General features: G+C 39.6%; 2 protein-coding genes and 1 long non-coding RNA gene across 11 annotated transcripts in view; 1 reads left to right on the top strand and 2 right to left on the bottom strand.

Moving 5' to 3' along the window:
• Nucleotides 1–554: 554 nt before the first annotated feature.
• tnnc1b (troponin C type 1b (slow)) lies at nucleotides 555–5,177 on the bottom strand. The gene is made up of 6 exons (XM_030421936.1): nucleotides 4,990–5,177; nucleotides 3,517–3,547; nucleotides 2,020–2,166; nucleotides 1,748–1,862; nucleotides 1,307–1,443; nucleotides 555–873 (listed from the first exon to the last, which is right to left on the bottom strand). Exons 1-6 carry the CDS (start codon nucleotides 5,011–5,013, stop codon nucleotides 842–844), a joined length of 486 nt encoding a protein of 161 aa, XP_030277796.1. The 5' UTR covers nucleotides 5,014–5,177; the 3' UTR covers nucleotides 555–841.
• Nucleotides 5,178–11,843: 6,666 nt separating this feature from the next.
• The window catches only part of LOC115584365 (actin-associated protein FAM107A), a 31,282-nt gene continuing 22,879 nt past the window's right edge, over nucleotides 11,844–20,246 (bottom strand). For all 7 annotated transcript variants that reach the window (XM_030421730.1, XM_030421733.1, XM_030421735.1 and 4 more), the window contains one exon: nucleotides 11,844–13,532. In XM_030421730.1, coding sequence (XP_030277590.1) covers nucleotides 13,377–13,532 — 156 coding nt within the window. In that variant the 3' untranslated portion in view covers nucleotides 11,844–13,376. The remainder of the gene's footprint in view (nucleotides 13,533–20,246) is intronic.
• Nucleotides 15,454–20,236, top strand: LOC115584366 (uncharacterized). 3 transcript variants are annotated; one of them, XR_003984527.1, is made up of 5 exons: nucleotides 15,454–15,663; nucleotides 15,741–15,814; nucleotides 17,510–17,629; nucleotides 18,181–18,270; nucleotides 20,098–20,236. It is a non-coding gene; the product is annotated as an uncharacterized LOC115584366 (long non-coding RNA). The 3 variants fall into 3 exon arrangements; XR_003984526.1 differs by having other exon boundaries at nucleotides 17,510–18,104; XR_003984525.1 differs by having other exon boundaries at nucleotides 17,510–18,270.

Here is a 20,246-nt window from a genome sequence, read left to right as displayed (position 1 = left end):
ATCTGTTACACATCTGTGAATGTTTCTGCATCACATCACATCACTTTTCCTGTGAAAAATTGAAGGTGGTGGATTCATCGCTTCCCTCAGGGACACCATCTGCTGGTGGGTGCATTGAACTACATGTACACTAACGCTAACAGGCCAAGACTCAACTGTGCATGAAGATAATTAATGCAGTCTGCAGTTTGTCTCATTTGAAAGGCTCTGTCTAGAAAACCTTTAATTTAGTATAGAGAAAATAGATTATTTATGTTTGAGCATTCCATAATCCCTTGGTTCTCAACTGGTGGGTAATCCCCAAATGGACCACCATGAGGTGATAGCGGGTGAACCATGACCCAAACAGGTAAGACTGGATGATATTCTAATCCTAGTATATTATTCGTATTAAAAATCATATTTTGGCAAATGTTTCACTTTAGCAAAATCTGATGCATGTTACATCTATTTAACATCTGATTGGAAAGTCTCTGGGTGTCTGTGTTATTGTCTCAGGTGGTAAAATATGATTTAATTAACTCAGTACATCACATATTATGACAGACAAAAGATGAAATTATGAAAATCTTTTTAATGAAAATAGTCATTTACATTTCACACTTTGATTTGTCAGCACTATCAGAAACAAAGATTTTTGCAGTCAGTGAGATCTCTCAGTGAAGCTCAGTGGGGTTGTTTGAGAATTACTGGCAGGATAGGAGCCTGCTGAGGATAGGTGTGTGTTGGTATTGTTAAAAGCAGACAAAGGTGGCAGCATGTCTTTGGGGTAGGGCCTCGGACAATGATGCTGTCAATGGAAATTGAAGATGCTGCAGAGTGAGCCCTCTAGCTGAGTCCTTTATTCAACACCTTTCATGAACTCCAGGAACTCTGTCAGAGAGGGGAAACTCAAAGTCAGTGTATGAAACTAATAGAGCTTCTCCCCCAATTCTCAGTCTGCAGAAGGGCTGTTTGAGGGCCCTTGTGGACCGGATGGAATGTGAGTTTGAACAGCCCTCAAGACTGCAAGCGGGTGAAGTCTGGACATAGGATGCAGCCTTTGATTTGTCAGCAGAAAAAGCACAGGTGTCATCAATAATGTTAACAATGGCTCCATTCTATGAAGTCATGTCAGTGAGTGAGAATGCACAATACCAGAGCCATAGAATTCGCCCATCAAAATGGAATGCAGCCATGTGCTTTTCCTGTAGCCTTGACAAGTCAAAATGTCTGCAGTGAAAAGGGTCTATTGTCTATATGTGAATATTGTTTGTAGGATTTTCAGAATTCAGTTGGTGTGCTTCTAATGGGCTAGCTCACCTACCATCATAATCAATTTTTCCATCGTTGTTTTTGTCTCCATCCTTCATCAGCTCCTCAATATCATCTTCTGTGATGGACTCTCCAGTGTTAATCAGCATGGTCTTTAGCTCGTCTAAGTCTATGTAGCCATCTCCATTCCTTAAGCAAAGATAAAAGAATCAGTCCTGTCATCTGGGATTTGTGCTGAGTTGAAATCTAACACATAACTGCTCTGTGTGTTTGCTGTGCTGACCAAATCATTTCTCTCTCTCTCACTCTATCACTGTGAAACAGTACAATGTAGTAAAGTTTGGGGTATTAATCTTCTATGAGCTTTGTTTGACTTTCATGATACCTCTGACATAAATGTCAATGGGAATCTGGACCATTTTTCTGATAATAACTTTATGATGCTCCCATGGATTTTGAAAGGGCACTGCGGAGTATGTTTACAGAAACTTACTTGTCAAACATGCGAAACAGTTCAGCCAACTCCTCCTCTGATTTTCCTTTGCTCTCCTCCTTCATGCAGCGGACCATCATAACCAAGAACTCATCAAAATCTACTGTGCCACTGCCTGTGAACATACGCCAAAAAGACTCCAGAAATCTATATCATTTTTGCAGTTATTTTACCTGCAAAAACACTCCTTAGATTAACACTGAAATTGCTTTAAAACATGCACGTGATGTCTACAGTACAGTGATGTGACTGGCTTAATGATGCTGACATACCATCCTCATCCACCTCATCAATCATCTCCTGTAACTCTTCAGGGGTGGGATTCTGTCCCAGCATCCTCATCACCTTTCCCAACTCTTTGGTGCTGATGCAGCCGTCCTCTGCATCCTGGATGAAGATGTCAAATGCAGCCTTGAACTCTGAAAGGGACACACAGCAGCTGTTATTGTCTGACAGGTACTAAAGTTACTCAGAACTACAAACTGAGAAATCTATGTCAAAACAAAAAGAAACCAACAAACAAACAAATAAACAAACAAGCAAACAAACAAACAAATACACATAGAAATGCTTCCAGGGCCCTGCAAAAACTGAAGCAATTTGTCATGCTTTGGTATTCAGGTCTGTAATTTCCCTAATAATGTCCCAGGACGTCATGGAAAGAATTGTATTAACAATGTCATTCTCATAAGGGCTGTCATGATATGAAGTTTTCACTGCATGATTATTCTGGCCAAACAAATTCACATCTCAAATTGACATGATAATTAGTTGTATGTTAATATGTGATTCTGAACACAGCCTATGCCCCAGAGCGGAGCAGGATGACATGGCAGGTGATGGGACACAGGTGATGTAGCACCCAGAGGTGATTGTGGAAAGACAAACCAAGAATGTTTTGGTGAGTTTTATTTAGTTTATGCCCAGGTTGAATGAAGTGTGTCTCACAATTAGTTGACTAAGCAGTTAAGCTTGTCTTAGTTCGGTTAAAGACAGAAACTTGAATTCAAAAGGTAGGGAATTGTACTTTTCTGTTTAGTAAGGAAAACAGGATGTAAATATATTTTCTTTACTCATTAGACTCAATAAGGAACTTGCTGCTTTACATTTCTTGTTAACACTACTTCCACTCCCTTGACAAATGTCATGAAGGACTCACACAAATTTTTTACAAAGAATATATTCATTATAAGAACTATTATTTTCAGTATAAATTATATCGACTAATAGAAAATATTAGTCAGGTTACTTCAAAAATGACACTAGCACACTAAAACTAGAGTAGATTCAATTTCAAGTCATATGGAAACTTCAAAAATTAAGTAGGCTAGTTCTCAATAAAAAAGAAATAGACAATCAGACTCTTAAACTTAAGTACTAAAAAACGAATTGGAGAAATGCTAAAATTAAGCTATCTTTACCTTTTTTTTACTTGACTATACTGACCAAAACATGAAGTAGGTTACACAGACTAGTCTACATGGTAATCTGAGGCAAAACATTGCATAGTTGAAAACCTTCATCATTTATCCATTCAATAGATGTACTTTCTACATAATAAAATATAAAGTATGGTGTGTGTTCATACATTGTTTTTGTTTAAATTGTGGTATTGTTACAGATTGCTTATTGAGATTTGTACCAGTGTGAATAGTAGCAGTATTCATACTTGCAATGTTGAGTACTATTAGTTGTAAAAGTCGAAATATATAGAAAAATAAATACACACAATGGTAGTAATAATAACAATAACGAGTAGTTTTCCTCACCATTTTTCTGCTCCTCAGTCAAGTTCTCAACCTTAAGGGAAACAAAATCAGGATTAATATTGCATTTATATAGTGTTTATATGTATATGTATTTGGATATATATATATATACACATATAAGTGTGTGTGTGTGTGTGTGTGTGTGTGTGTGTGTGTGTGTGTGGGTGTGTATTTATTAACCCTTTGGCACTGTAACACCTCAGTGGCCAGGAGAACATGTTGGCAGTTACAATTTTTGCAACACACTGATATACAGTAACATTTGTATGTGTCATAGGCTACATACCATGATGGCATTTCTGAAATATGTGTCATATCACATTCACATGTTTATGACTGTCAAATCAGGAGGTGCATAAGATGGTAGTTGAGTCACAGAGAAGGCTGAGAAGCCAGATCATTACAAGATTATGTTTCAACATTTATAGCAGGGCACCAGTTGAAAGACCTTGGGACAATTTCCAGCCATGTATGTGGTGACAGAAACCAGATATTTTGGATGTCTCCAGTGGTGTGGCATCCAAAATAGCTGTTTTACACCAAAACATGATTGTTCTAACCTTAACTAAGTATTTTTGTGCAGACCAAGTACATCGAACCACTCAATAAGTGCAGGGCTATTACACCATAAAACAGAAAATGAACCAAAAGAAACACGAAGTTGCAACATAAAGAAGTGTAAGGCTTAACATATCTGTAGTTTGCGGAATCATACAGTACATTGGCAACATTAATTCTTGGAATTGGGTTTACTGATGAGTCAGAGTAGGACTTCAGCTCAGCAGAGCAGTATACTGTTAATCTCAGCAATGACAGCAATGTCACACTGCCTTCTTCGCTTACTATTCTTGTTTTGTGGGTACAATAGGTGGGGTGGGAAGTGTTTTAATAGCCATCAGCTGTCCCAGTGTCCCTGTCACTCTGCTCTCTGTCTGGCATTAGTACTTCCATTGTTTCAGTGTCAGACAAGTTACAGGAACACACATTATTGTTTTTGTGTTTTCTCCTTATTTTTGATATCTTTTATTCATTTAGTTTTTAAAAAATGCTGTTTGATTGTATTTTCTCTAATGTTGTTTCAAAGTTGTCTTTACACTGATGATTTAACATTGTGATGGATAAATACTTAATAAATACTTTTTTTGAAATAAAAAAAATGTACCACCCCATTGTTTTACAGCACTCATATCCACCACACAAAAAACAAGACCACTAAATATTGTTGCATTGCATGTCCTCTAGTGACTTTGGAATTCAGGAGCTGCACAGGCCTCTGAACTTTATCAAACATGCACTTATAATTTTTATGCAACACAGTGGGTTGTTTGTTATATGTTTCTACCTTTTTATTGTTATTGAAACACAACAAACAAAGACCTTATCGATACCTATTACTTGCTTTAGAAATCAATGTGAATTTCTTCAGACAGAGAAATACAGCAGAGTATCACACTTGGTTATATCTTTACTCACCGCGGCTTTATATACATCATCCATGGCTGCTGTTTCTTCCCTTCCTCTGACACACCACTGCACTCACTGCTGCCCTCAGACACAGGACAAATACAGCCAGCAATGACTGCCTTGGTCTTTATTGTTGGAGGAGTGTGATACTAAAAAAGTCTCTTGACCCATCCCCCAAAATACAGAGGAGATAGAAGGAGGAGTAACAGAGAGAAATATCTATAAATAGGAAACAGCAGTAGCCAACCAACAATAGTGGATGACTGACAGCAGCACCCTACGTGGAGATGCTCTCTTTAGGGCTTCATGCTGTCTCTGTGATCAGCTCAGCTCATATTAATGACACTTATCATCATTTTTACTTTTATTTTTATTTTTTTATTTTATTTTAAGTATTTAGACATTTGGTCAAAACAACACAGATGTAATTCTGTGACATCTGTATCATTGTATTTATAAGGTTTCCGAAGAGCCAGAATAAAGCTCAAAGTGGGTTGTACTGGCCATCCCCATCTTGGCAGTACCTGACACTGCCTAACTCCCGGCTAATTAAAAAAAGAGGTGGAGTTTGGGTGGAGCTGAAGCGAGCCTGCTAAGTTAAACAAGGCCACCTAGCTTTAAGCTGCCAAGCTAGCTAAGGCTAACAAGCTATCTGTGTTCATGCATAAAGAGAAGCAGATTTTCCCTCACATTATTCACACAAGGTTTATTTGCCCCAAACAGACAGAATAACTGTACATTTGCCTCAAGATAGCTCGGAACAACCTGCACTTAGGTTGTGTGTGTCTGTGTTTGTGTTCAGTTTTATGTCAACACATGTCAACACACGATCATGGCCCCTGAGGCAAATGTGTTTGTTTGCTCTGCTTTTGAATGCCAACTCTAGACAAAATAGACAGGTATTGCTGGATATCGCCAACTCACAATCATTTAGATTTTACTGGCTTTTTATCAACGGAGCACATTGTCCACCACCACCACCACCCGGGAAGACCCCGAAGCACTGAGTTCGAGTGAGCTATCTGACCCCAGGAGAGCACTTTGGAGACGGCGTCGAAGCAGGGCAAGATGAGAGGGCTCCACCGCTACCCAGCCTTTTTGCTAGCTTACGTGCGGGAAAGAAAGCTGGATGAGCTAAGAGCCAGGATTACAACTCAGTGGGAAATAAGAGAGTGCTGCACTCTAATCCTCACCGAGACGTAGCTTTCAGACCGTGCTGTTCAGCTACAGACTCACTCCATACAATGAGGAGACCGAACTGCAGTCTCAGGTAAGGCTAAAGGAGGAGGTGTCTGTTTATCCACATCTCGTGGTGTAGAGATATACAGACTGTTTACAAGCACTGTTCGCCAGATGTGGAGTTTTTACTGCTAAAATGTCATCCCTATTATCTACAGAGGGAATTTAGTTCAGGCACTGAGACAGAGCCCTGCTGAAAAAACCAGCATAGACCAGCACGATTTCCATGCTGGTCTATGCTGGCTTATGCTGGTTAGTGCTGGTTTAGCAAGGTCCCATTAATTATGATGGCCTACCAGCATAGTCTTGCTGGTGATGTTGCTGAGGAACCATCCAATCACCAGCATCCCGTGCATAGACCAATGCTGACCAAATGCTGGTATGCTGGTCACCAGCATCCAATTACCAGCATCCCATGCTGGTGCTGGTATGCTGGTTACCAGCATCCAATTACCAGCATCCCATGCTGGTGCTGGTATGCTGGTCACCAGCATCCCAGCACCAGCATGGGAAGTTCCCTGCCCATGCTGGCAGGGAACACCTGTGCCTGAGTCCTGTTCAATCAGCATCTTGATTTGCCACACCTGTCAGCTGGATGGCTTATTTTATTGGATTTTAACAAATGTGTGCTCAACATCTGAAAGAAGAAATTATTTTGTGTACATGCAAAAGAAAAACGTTATAAAATTGTTAACTTAAACTTGTGAGAGAAATGGAAGCAACAAACAAAGTGTTGCATTTATAGTGCAGTTTGTTTCGGGTGCCCTCAAATGAGCCCAAAATCTTGCAGGTTTGAAGATTGTATTCAATAAACTTGGTGATCTGTGACAACCTCACTGATTCTGTGCCCTGTATTGGATTTTCACAGCCAAATTCACTCCTCCTCATACCCTGCAATATGAAATAATTGCCATGCAATTGACCAGCATACCAGCATCAACATACCAGCACCAGCATGGGATGCTGGTGACCGATCCCCCGACCCTCAACCAACCACCTCATCAGACCAGGAGCCCGTACTGGAGCCCTCGTTGGAGCAGCACAACTGTTAGATTTGGATATTTGTAATATAATAATAACTGGTGAGCCTGTTGAAAGATAGAAAAAATATTCCTTACCGCATGCTGCCATGCATGCAATCCATGTAATCATCTTTCGAGTTTTTGCTCTTCTGATGAGCGTCCTGAATTTGCTCCCAAAATGCTGTCAAAACTTGTAATTGCCAACGCAGCCTCCATATTTCTCACTGGGAAAAGGGCAGAAAAAAGGTGTGGAAAACACAAAAAACCTTAAGAAAAAACTAAAACGACCCCAAATCACAGAGATGCCGATTTTCACAGGACTAATATTATCACATGACCTCTGTGTTTGGCCAAATATGGTAGGTAATTTGCAGTGGAGTTTGTACTTTACAAATTACGGACATGGCAGATTCGCACAGGATTAAGATCACAGACGACCTCCGCAATTATTAGAAATTACTGGAGGTCCCCAGGTTATACTCATCCTGTGCGAATAGGGCTTAACTGTCTATACTTGGTCTGCAACCCATCCTCTGTGACTGGCTCCTAGACTTTTTGACTGGCAGGCCCATATCTGTCAGGTTTGGTAATAGGCCTTCAGCAAGCATTATTACAAATAATGGCACTCAACAGGGATATGTCTTCAGCCCCATCCTCTACACCCTGTTCACCCATGACTGTGTCGCCTCCCACAAGGACAACATCATCCTAAGGTTTGCGGACGACACAGCAGTGATATGATGCATCATTGGCGGGGATGAAGTGACCTGCAGGAGGGAGATGGCTAGTCTGGTGTCATGGGGTGAGGACAACAACCTCACCCTCAACACGGACAAGACAAAGGAGATAATAGTGGACATGAGGAAGAAGAGGAGACCTCATTGGCCACTGTACATCCGGGAGCTTGAAGTAGAGAGAGTGAGCAGCTTTAAATACCTGGGCGTCCACATCAGTGATGACCTCACTTGGTCACTCAACACCACACAGCTGGTAAAGAGGGCCCAACAGCAGCTGTATTTTCTGAGAAGGCTGAGGAAGTTTGGCATGTCACCTAAGATTCTCAGCAACTTCTACAGCTGCATTGTTGAGAGCATCTTGACCGGCTGTATCCCCGTCTGGTATGGCTGCACTTCTGCTTTGGGCCGCAAACACCTGCAGACAGTGGTAAAGACTGCTGAGAAGATCACCAGGACTCCACTGGCCTCTCTGCAGAGCATCTACCACCGCAGAGTCCACAGGAGAGCTGCCTCCATCCTCAAGGACCCCACCCATCCCCAGCACGGACTGTTCACAACTGTCCTGACTGTTTAAATTTTGTACATGCATAATTGCATGGCTCAGATTTGCACTATTTTATTATTATTATTGTTGCTTTTTTCTTTATTTATCACATGCTGCCTTGTAAAATTGTTTCATTTTGTACATGTTTGTTGTATATATTTCTTTTTACATTGTTGGCATTCTGTGGACAGCAAAGGAAGAATTTCATGGTACTGAGAAAAATGTTTCCTTACTGTGCATATGACATAAAAAACTTTGAATCAGGAATCTTGAACACTCACTGGGTACTAGATCTGGATTCTCTAGATTTCTTTTTGTTATCCTGCTGTGTCTATTCTTTTCCCATAACATTTCTGTACATTCATAAAATATATTTCAATCCACTCAGCAGTCGAAATACAAACAAGTACAACACAGCAGTGGATAAGAGCATTTCTGGGGCCTGTTGCTGCAGACACTTTGAAAAAGAGAGTAACGATAAATCCACTACTTATTCCCAAAAGCTTAAAAAAACAAATTCTATTCTCTCCTCAACTCTCGGTGTTTATTTCTCCAGTAGCTCCTTGCTCTTCCCACAATGTGAATATTAGTGACTGGAATTTGCTGAGGTGAGGCTGAGCTTCTGACTAATGTCACACAAAGGGACCACAGCCTTTATTATGAGAAACCAGCCTTAGAAACCAGCCTCAAATATCCATTTGAAGAACTGCAGTTTTTGGTACTGCCACATTGGCTTAATTTTTATCCCTTGTGGTTGCTGCTTGGGGAAGACAAAATGTTATAAATGTGGATAATAAGCCAGCCCTCATCAGAAAAATGACTGTACAGGTTGACTGTGAAAGCAACTCATTATGAAGCATATTTACAGTTGTTGTTAGGCTGTGACTTTTTGGGGCTGTAGTGCTAATACGTGTCCTTAACGACTCTGTAAGGTCACTCCCACATAGGGTTTGAAAGCCTGCAGCTCCCCTCCAGTTATTTAGAACTGAAGAAGCCTCTTGGATGAGAGGTGAAACATCTTCAAGAAACTGAAACAAGTCCAGTTGCCTCCGACACAGCACTTAGAATTACCATGACCTCAATGAATGAAAGCCTTCACCAACACTGTTAACCTCAGTTGTTCATAAGAATATGTTTTTTGAAGACACTGAAATTCTCTTTTACATAGTTGTACATACACATATATAGTAAATATATGTAGCAGCATAATACAAAATGCATTGTGTGACTGATTTTTAAGGCTAATACAAATAGTTGATATTAATGGTTTAAAAATTGAAAGAAGAAAATATTTGCCATATTAGTTTTTTAAACATGAACAAATAAACATTTTTAATAAGGATCCCTTAAACAATATTGACAAAGATAAAGCACGTGCTGAGCATGACATTTACAGTGTAAAAATAACCTTGCCACTGCTCCACTGTCTAAATAATGGTAATCCTCTCTTTATATTTTCCTCCGTACTGACCTTTATTTTTCACCTGATGACAGTCATATGCTGAAACACACATATCTGCAATATGCTAATATCATATGTCTATTCATCAGGAAGGCTAAATGGTACTCACAGGGCAAAGTAAAGGATCTGTTGGAAATCCCTGCCAACAATTGGGATGGCATCACACTGCATGCTTGTTAGGTCACTCATATCAATTTCACCATAAGCACATAAGCTCTCCATATTTCAACATTTTGAAGACGCAGCCATTCTGGTGATATTGAAGGAAATTAAAGGTTTACTTTTCATAACTACATATAATTGTACTTATTTACCATGCCCCAAGTATAGAGTGGAGTCAGATGTCTACATGACAATACATACACGGATAGGGTTATTTTGATCGTGTGCCCTTGGCTGGAAATAGTAGTCCTCTACCAGTGGGAAGGGTGACAGAGGGACTATAGTAATAAATCTCTGTTGTAAGGCTAACACTATGGCGGACTGACAGAAAGCACCTGCCACTGTGCAGCAGCTGTAGAATTAACTCAGAGGTGAAAGGTCAAGCCTCCTACTTTAGTGCTGTCTCTATGAGGGATACAGTGATAATTTTACTAATCTATTGTCAAAATGTATCGACAAAAATGACAGAAAACTGTAGCATCACAGGGCATTGCACACTGCTTCAAGTCGAAAGAGAGCTACAAATAGCATCAATAAATACTGACAAATAGATCAAATGGCAAAGTTAGTCTACCAGTAGCTCAACCATGACGTTGACATTTTTGTTTTTCAATCCTATTAATGTATTCAATTACTCCCGAAGTCTGCCAATATTAAGTCTTAAGGCAGCAAATGAGGAAGTTGAAGATGAGGTAGTTAAAGAGTAAATATGCCACAAAGATTGCTATTTTTGGTCCAGTATAACAGCAAAAGTCAACAGTGAGTCATTTTAACTAACATCACCTACATTTATTGTTGCACATTCACGCAAATTAAAATGAACATTAAAAGAATGTTAAGTTCGCTTTTAAATGAGCTACTCTGCGTTATTCTTTGTCATGAGACCCCAATAGTGTTGGCGTTTTAACACATGCATTAGTGCAAAATTATTACTTTTGAAAAGTCAAAAAATGTTTTACCACCCGACCCTGTGGTCGACGTCATATACGATGACAAAATATGTTATATATGGCATACTCGATATCTCTGGAAAGCTTTATCATATGACAGACTTACTTTGTTTCCCAAACTGTTGTGCAAATAATGAAGCCTCTGGTGAGATTGTGTCCTGTTCAGCAGCTTTGTAATCTAGCCTTGTAGCGTCTTCTTGGAGACTTTGTAAAATAGACCCATGATAATAAATCCAACACTGATAGTCTTCTTTGATTATTCATCTATCTTCCGTGTTGAAGACTGTTTTTGCTATTGGCTGTAAATACAGTATTGCCCACCATGGAGTTTGTATTAAATTGCAATAAACTTGAAACATTACCCTCTTCCATTTAATAATGCCTAGTCACTCTTATTAGTGTTGTTAATTCTAGTAGGAGTTGAACGCTCCCGTTCATGATCAGTGGTTGCAAACAAATTTGTTCAGTTCACTGTTTGCAAAAAAATATGCACACATTTTTCACAAGACTGCCTACATAACGTAATGTAGGTGCATTAGCAACTGAAGTTAAATAAGTAATGTAGTTATCTTAAGCCAAACAACAATGTTGTTGAGAGAGGTGATAAATGTCATTTCAGGAGCCACTTGCAGTCAACCTATTCAGTCGTTTGGATATCATGATGTGTTGGGTAAACATTTAACTGCTTACCATCAGCATATTTCTTCGTCGTAAGCATGTTAACATGCAGATTGTCTCATTCCAGCATTTAAATAGAAAAATATCAGTAGTTTATTTAGCTGAGATCAAGAAATCTTTGACATGCATATACAATCATAATGATGATAACACATTGACAAGTCAAAGGAGATCATATAGTTTTTCTACAACAATGGGTAATGATACATAGCTACTACAGTAGTGGTCAAAAGTTTCCATCCACTTGTAAAGAACATGTGTATCATGGCTGTCTTCAGGTCCAGTGATTTCTACAGCTCTCATGTTTCTGTGATGGAATGAGTGCAACGCATACTACTTTGTACAAAAATATTCATGAAGTTTGATTCAGTAATTGATTTATTATAGGTCTTTTGAAAATGTGACCAAATCTGCTGGATCAAAAATATAATTTTGTTTTAGGTGATAATAGAAAAGTTGTGTCAATTAGTCTTTATAGCATGGCCTCTTAAATTCCTCTGAGTGATTATGATTGACAGGTGATGATTTTTCTCCATTTTGATCTTATTCCATTTTAATAGGACCTGTTTGATACAGCCATTAGACTCAGCCACAAAAACTACAATATGAAAGTCTAAGGAGCTCAGCATTGATCTGAAAGATCACATTATTGATCTGTCATTATTGAAGTCAGGAAATTACTTGGAGCCATTTAAAAGCAGTTACAGATCCCAAGATCAACTGTACAAACAACTGCTTGTAAGTATAAAGTACATGGCACAGTTGTGTCACTGCCAACATCAGAAAACACAAACTATCACCTCCTGCTGTCAGTGTCCACAGTCAAGTGTGTTTTACATCAACATGAGCTGAGAGGCTGCTGTACAAGAAAGAAGCTCTTGATCCAGACGCAACACCTTAAAGCTCGACTGAAGTTTACTGCTGATCACATGGACAAAGAAAAAACCTTGTGGAGGAAAACTCTGTGGTCAGAGGAAACAAACACTGAGTTGTCTGACCACAATGAGCAGCAGTATGTTTGGAGGAGAGGAGGTGAGGCCTTTAACTCCAAGAACACCAAAGCTACTGTCAGGCGTGGTGATGGTAGTATTATGCTGTGGGGCTGTTGTGCTGTCAGTGGATCTGCTGCTCTAAATACAGTCAATGGAATAATGAGGAAGGAGGATTATCTCCAAATTCTTCATGAGGAGTAAGAAATTCAGCCAGAGGATGACCAGAAGCTTGTCGATGGCTATCAGAAGCAACTAATCGAGGTAATTAACCAAATACCCATAATCAATTAATTACCAAACTAAACTTCATGAATGTTTTTGTGACAAAGTAGTTTGTGTTACACTCATTCCATCACAGAAACAAGTGTACATCAACCTTTGACCACAACTGTATATCAAGCTCAAATGCTTAGAAATGTTTACCTAACACAAAGTGACAAATGGCATTTTGTTACATAACTATAAAAGAAAACTTTATCCATTCTTATCTGTAATCTTTGTCGATCAGAATCAAATTTGTATTAAATCTGTTTATACAAATTGTCTTTCAGCACATTGTTGTTACTGCAGGTAACAGTAGGTGTTGAATAAAGTCAGATAAAAGCAAAGTTCATTCCACATGTTGGGTGAATTCTTCTGGAGCACTTAAGGAGTGTGCCGCCTTGTTCTGGATGGCAGAGTGGATCTTTCTCAGGTTCTGTCGGACTCTGACAAACTCCATCAACTGGGCTTCCTCTCGTACCTTCTCCTCTTGTTCCTTCTCCCTCTGACAAGAGAAAAGAGAAGCAGTCGTACTACATATTAATGTAAAGATTGAAAAATGCATTTCTACAAGACAAGTGCAAAACAGTTAGGATTTGAGAGACATATAATGACCGCCAAATGATCTGTTTAGAGTCACCAAAGCTTCCCATGCTTACACACTCTTTGTGATGTTTGTGTTTGCTTATATTTCCCGTATTGGTTTTTGAATTCTTGTCATCTGTATTTATGCATCTTGTATTTGGACTACATTTGACAACAGAGGATTAGAGACACTGAAAAAATAGAGACTTTTTTCTCAGAAGCCTGACCTAAAAAATCATTTTTTTGATGTGGCCCTAATCATCTTTCATATATAGATGATATACCCTTTTTTCTGTGTGTGTGTCTACGTCATTATGGCAAAATGTGGTCCTAGAGAAAATGGGTCGAATTTTTTCATACTCACAACCATCCAAGATGCAGTCACAAAATGAAGGCCAAGTGTGGTCACTACTGAGTACTAATGTGAGTTATTAAAGGAGCTATTTGTAATTTGCAGCCACTGGCATCAAACAAAAAGGGGGCACTATTTTCCACTTTGTCAAGGTTTGGTTCAAATGGTCTTATATATTTCATTTGTTTGTTTGTAAATTAATTATTGCAATTGTTCAATTTTTAAAGACTGAAATAATTACCACTGTGTATTTATGTACCAGTATAATTACCATTGCTCACTTGCATTCTTTTGTTAAACAATAAGTGCTAAACAAATCTTTTGGAGGTATACATTGATACAAAAATCTGAGAAAAGCTCATTCTATTTGTGTAACAAACACAGGTCTGTGCAGGGAGGCATACTAAACAACCACACTAACCTACATTTGAGTAAAACTGGTAAAGCCTTTCCAGCTGGTTGGAATGTTTAATTTCAGTTATTTTCAACACAAAAATCCTTTTAGTTTCCCCCCATTTATTACATAAATATCAAAAATATCAGTGCAATATCAGTAAAAGTGGACACTAAAATGTCACTCTTATTTCAGAGGAAGAAATTTGCATTGTTGTTTGGTGCATAAAAAACAGAAAGCTAATTACTGCAACGGTCAAAAACATAAATAAAAAAGAGCAAAACTTGAAGTAAAAATATCAATCAATCAAAGCTTTACAGTTTGTGCAAACCTCTTCATAATGGAATGTGCAAGAGTTCACAGTATAGCGAGTCTATGTCATGGCATGATGGTCAAAGATGTCAGCGGATGTAATGTTTAGAGACAGACGTCCACTGGCAGGGAAGTTGCAGATGAGAATAAAATGCGAGGTGATAATTCATTCCTGGAGCTGGCTGGACAGGAATTTTGCTCCTAAAAAGACAAAGGTCTGGCAGGGCAGTTAGTTTAGTTTAGACACATTGTAGCTGTCGCAGAAAATGTGCTCTTAACACATTTAAATGTCTTTATTGCCTTTGTTTTGTTTGCCTTTTTATATCATAAATTGTATTTTGAAAATGTGTATTGTTTATTTGTTTGTGGAGACACCTACTGGCCAAGCCAGTGTACAGGACCGAATGGGCAGCATGCTGTGTGCACATGCTTAATTGTCAATTAGAGAGGAAGGGTGTGTGTTTAGTTGGAAGCTGCATGCAGAAAAGGAATAGATACTGAAGAGTAACATTGCAATAAAAAAGGATGGTAACCACTCCTAAGTATTTTGGACAGAAAGCGCACATGGTATGTGGTTGTATTTTATTTTAGAATAATAATATTTGTGTTTGTAATATTCTTTCTGGTACTAATGTCTTGTGTTTGTGATATGCATTTTATTCCAGTTTTTCACGGTGTTTGCCAATTAATGCCAGAAAATAAAAACGGGTCAAACATCAGTCGGAGCGTGGCTTATCTGTACCAAAAGGAAGAACTTTGGGAGCAGTTATAAACATCGTTTTAATTACAAACCCCAATTCCGATGAAATTGGGACATTGTGTAAAACGTGATGTGGCCAGGTGAGTCATCTTCCCCCTGGTCACTGCATGGCGCTGTGCCAGCTGGTGCAGGTTAATTGTTGGGCGGTGATTAAAACCAGGTGTGTTGGTCACCGCTCTCCCTCTCTGTGCTGGCCGGCGTGCATGTCCGTGTCTCCCCGTCGTGTCATTAAGGTAGGCATTCTTTATTATCTGCTGTTTCGTTGCATTTTTATTTGGCTCTGGGGACTCATCCTCCCGTTCCGTTGCAGTGCTGAGAGCGACGGTGAGCCGGAGGGAGCGAGCGGTTCTGGTGCGCGCATGTTGGGTGCAGTAGAGCTCAGAGGTATGCCGCTCATATTTGTCTGCTGCTGCAGTTTTCCATCTATTGTGATAGTTGTGACACTTACTCTTTTGCTGTGCTGCGGGGCCACCGTAACCAGCGGCTCCCACTCTCCTAGTTCTGCACTCAGGGGCGAAAATCCCATTTCATAGTGGAGGGGATGGTAAACAGTAAAATTTTAGAGAATAATTCCGGGGGGAAACAAGGAATAAAAGTTGTAACCTGTCTTTTATACAGCATCTTTTACTGCAATTTGAGGCTTTAGTCTCTCTCTCTCCAACAGGCAGGCAGAAGACCTTTCTTAGCACTGGCTGAGTCCACCTGCACATGTCTAGATTTAAAACAAAATGATTGAAATCAAATTAACATGTACACATGCAATGAATAAACTAATTATCAGGCAAACATCTAAGTTTATCAGATTTCTCATAATCAGATAACTGCCTTTTTTCCAGATGAAAGTATCAGATTCTCTCTCTCTCTCTCTGTCTCTCTGTCTGTCTCTGTCTGTGTGTGTGTTCAAATCAAATGTTTTAAAAAATATTATCAAAAGTAATGATGATTGCAATAATTGTATTATACTGTATTAGTCCTTATCCTACCTTTTATACAAGTTCTTGTTTATTCACCCAGCAATACAAAACAATGGTATTGGGTGGAAGGTGGCAAAACAATGAACTCTGGATAACTGGATAAAACCTTCCTGGAAATAAATCTAAAAAGTCAGTAATATCTGATTCTGACATTTATATCCTCTCCTCTCTGTCTGTGACTATCACTATCTGTAGCTTTTAACTTAGCTTAACAGCACTCGTAATTGAGTAGGCTTTTGAACAATACAGGATAAATGTTGCAGACAGCCTGGACCTGGCGCTTTTTGTAAATGGGATGTGTGGTGTTGTAACTTAACTATGTCGAAGCACGGTGTGAGTAGCAGGCTCCGCCCACACGCTGCTGCAGCTGCTAGCCCCGCCCATTGGAGAGTGTGGGGTGGACTCAACCATTTCTAGGAATGGGGGAGAGGGGACTAAATCTTTACAGATGTAAATAGCACATTATGGCGCTATTATAATGAGCACCGCTTACTTGTGCTTTCAGTAAATGCTACTGCATTGTTCAAAAATTATTAATTGTGTCTCAAATTATTGTAGGGGGGGACAGCTTTACTGGAGGGGGGGACATGTCCCCCCCACAGCTTCAGGTCCAGTGTGAAGGCATGCCATTATCGGTGCCTACACTACGAAATTCGGTCTGAGTCAAGCCGAGTTTGGCTCACCTGTCTTTTCTTTTGATTTCAATCATTATTTTCCTTTACTAATCTAAATATCAAAGATTGTTTTGTTTTAATTGAGGTCACACTTAGTTTAGTATTCGTTTGCTAATAGTTTGGATTATTTTGTTTATTGCATCAAGTTGATTTTGTGTAAAAGTATTTTTTGCTTTAATATTTGATTATTTCATAGCCTAAGTTGGTTTATATGGTGTTTAATTTTCTTTAACTGCTTAGTTGTAGATCGAATTTGTTCTTTTTTTGTGATATATAAATTATTTGTATTTTGTTCTGATATTTCCTTTTGGGTTTCTTTAGTATTAATTGTGTATTTTTTTGGTTTTTCTTTTTTAAACCGTAGATACCCCCTGGATGTCCCCACACTGCACCTTGTGTTAATTTAGTTTTTTTTTTCTTGTTTACAACAGGTGCTGAGGCCCCAGCGGCAGCAGCCCTCCCCTGGTGGTGGTGTTTGACAGTTTTTAGTTGCAGTGCACTGATGGTTTATAGTTTGGATTTTGTCCCTTTTTGAGTTCCCTGCTGCCGTGGTAAGCCTCAGCCCTGGTTGGGTTCTTTTTGGTTGTTTCTTTTGCCAGTGTGGTGGCTCCATCTGGGCATATCCCCCTTTGGTCAGCCAACTCTGCAACCCTCATTTATTTTTAAATCATTTTAAGCAATTTGTTAATATAAAGTATGTTTCTTTGAAACCACGTCCTCTGGCCCTTGTGTGATTTCACGAACCCGTGTTGGCCTGTATGGCTATTTTCTGGGTTAAAATCCCAGGTGGCGTTGTTGACAATGCACGCTACACATACACACACTGACACCTGCTCCCGCCCTGCCAGATGAACGTTTCTCAGTACAATTGCAAGGATTTGAGATGGACTGACGAACAATGGAAAAGTGTGCTGTGGTCTGACGAGTCCACATTTCAAATTGTTTTTGAAAATCATGGACGTTGTGTCCTCCGGGCCGAAAAGGAAAAGGACCACCCAGATTATTATCAGTGTTACGGCCCTAGAGGTCATAAATGTTTGTCTGTTTTTTAAATATCCCTTTTTACCTGAGTGAGAGTATGAGTGTGTGTGATTGGTTGCAGGTGTGTTTGAGTGGTTGTAGGTTGTTCCTGGGATTGTTGCTGATTGTTTCCTGCCTGGAAGACGAGTATGGAGGACCAAACCTGACATAAGTATAAATAAATAAATGCTGAAATAAATACTACATAAATAAATAAATAAATGCTGAAATAAATACTACATAAATAAATAAATAAATGCTGAAATAAATGTATAAATAAAAGTATAAATAAAAGAATAAATGCTTTCTATTTATACATTTCTGTTCACCTACATTTATTTCTGTATTTCTGTTCACCTACATATATTTATTTCTGTATTTCTGTATTCATATGTAAATGAGGAGGTAGGAGGTCCTAACCTCAGTCAAGAGCATGATTGGTTACAGGAGTGTGCTCGATGAGGGTCTACTACTTCTGCCTTACTAGCAGCGCTGATTCCTGTACACTGTACAGGAATGTTGCTGGCTACCAGCAAGCCCGCTCAGCTAACTGTTAGCTGCAGTTGTTGACATTTGTTCACGTAGCTCTGGTTAGTTATGAATTTGACTGGCGTTCATTTTAACTTGCGAGGGTCCCAGGTGTGCTTGTGGTGTGGTTTGAGAATCCCGTCTGGAAAGAGAGGGGGTCCTCAGCCATGTCCGCTAACCAGGAAAAACATTCTGCTCATCGCTCCAAGTCATGTATATGTGTATTCTAGACGAGCGCCACAGAGCACAAATCGTCCAAAATGAGCGGAGCGGAGACCCCTTTTAGCTCTTATGTTAGCTGTTAGCTGCTCGCTGTAGCGCAGCGTCCAGGCTACCTTGTGACACCGGTTACCAAAGGGTATTTTTCATTCCGCACTGTTCAAATGGTCGCTTAAAGCCATCGTTCCGAGCCGCATACATCTTTAAGCTGAAGCTAAGTCAGTGTGAAAACTGTACACTGTCATACAGCCTGCTGGTCAAACAGTCTGCAGAGTACGTTGACATCCAGCCCGAGCTCAGCGTGAGGTCAATCAGCTGTGGCAAATCGTGAGACGTCCAGATCAACCTGTGATACAAACACCAGTAGCGACAATGGTTCATAGAAAAGCCCAGACATGTATCTCACTCTCGGTGGTAACATGTGTCAATAGTTAACCTGGACGCTACGCTCTTAGCGCTACAGCGAGCAGCTAACTGCTAGGAGGGTGTCCACGCCGCTCTCGAGCCGCTCGGCGTGAACAAATGCTTAATACTGTTCCACCCATGAGTTGTTTGAGAGTACAGAGATTCACGACAAAGATATGAGACCGACAACATGCACTTTTGGACAATTTGTGCTCTGTAGCGCTCGTCTAGCAGTGGTTTGCAAGTCGCAGCCCCGGCTTCTCCGTGTGGATAGAAGTGTTCAAGCCACGTCAAAACGAATACACATATACATGACTTGGAGCGATGAGCAGAATGTTTTTCCTGGTTAGCGGACATGGCTGAGGACCCCTCTCTCTCAAGACAGGATTCTCAAACCACACCACCAGCACACCTGGGACCCTCGCAAGTTAAAATGAACGCCAGTTAACCTGTCACACTGGTCGAGGCCATTAAGCTAACTGGAGCTGTTTTACAACGTTACAGAGAGCGAGGCTTGAGATCAGGAATTGTTTGCTTTTGTCTGGCTCTCCGATTTGACCAATCATGCTCTTGACTGAGGTTAGGACCTCCTACCTCCTCATTTACATATGGACACAGAAATACAGAAATAAATATATGTAGGTGAACAGAAATGTATAAATAAATAAAAAGCATTTATTCTTTTATTTATACTTTTATTTATTTATTTATACATTTATTTCAGCATTTATTTTATTCATTTATTTATGCATGTATTTATGCATTTATTTATACATTTATTTATTTATTTCAGCATTTATTTATGTATTTATTTATTTATGCATTTATTTATTTATACTTATGTCAGGTTTGGTCCTCCATAGACGAGGGTTTAAAGGCCGGCTCCGCCCAGTTCCTGGTGGGGAACTCTCCTCCACTGACCCAGACTGCCAGCATGCATGATTGTGGAAAATGTTTGTTTTGAATAAAACTGTTAAAAATGCTCATTGCTGGTGG

Source organism: Sparus aurata, chromosome 7 (genome assembly GCF_900880675.1).
Source record: "Sparus aurata chromosome 7, fSpaAur1.1, whole genome shotgun sequence".
NCBI classification, from domain to species: domain Eukaryota; kingdom Metazoa; phylum Chordata; class Actinopteri; order Spariformes; family Sparidae; genus Sparus; species Sparus aurata.
The sequence above is the reverse complement of the archived record's forward strand: the minus strand, read 5'-3'. Positions and strand labels throughout refer to the sequence as shown.

Bases quoted from the DNA above. Each gene is read 5' to 3' on its own strand.
- tnnc1b (XM_030421936.1), bottom strand. From the start codon at position 5,013: ATGGATGATGTATATAAAGCCGCG. The intron at 1,863-2,019 runs GTATGTCAGCAT...GTATGTTCACAG, and splicing joins TGATGAGGTGGATGAGGATG to GCAGTGGCACAGTAGATTTT. The intron at 874-1,306 runs GTAGGTGAGCTA...CCTCTCTGACAG, and splicing joins TGGAAAAATTGATTATGATG to AGTTCCTGGAGTTCATGAAA.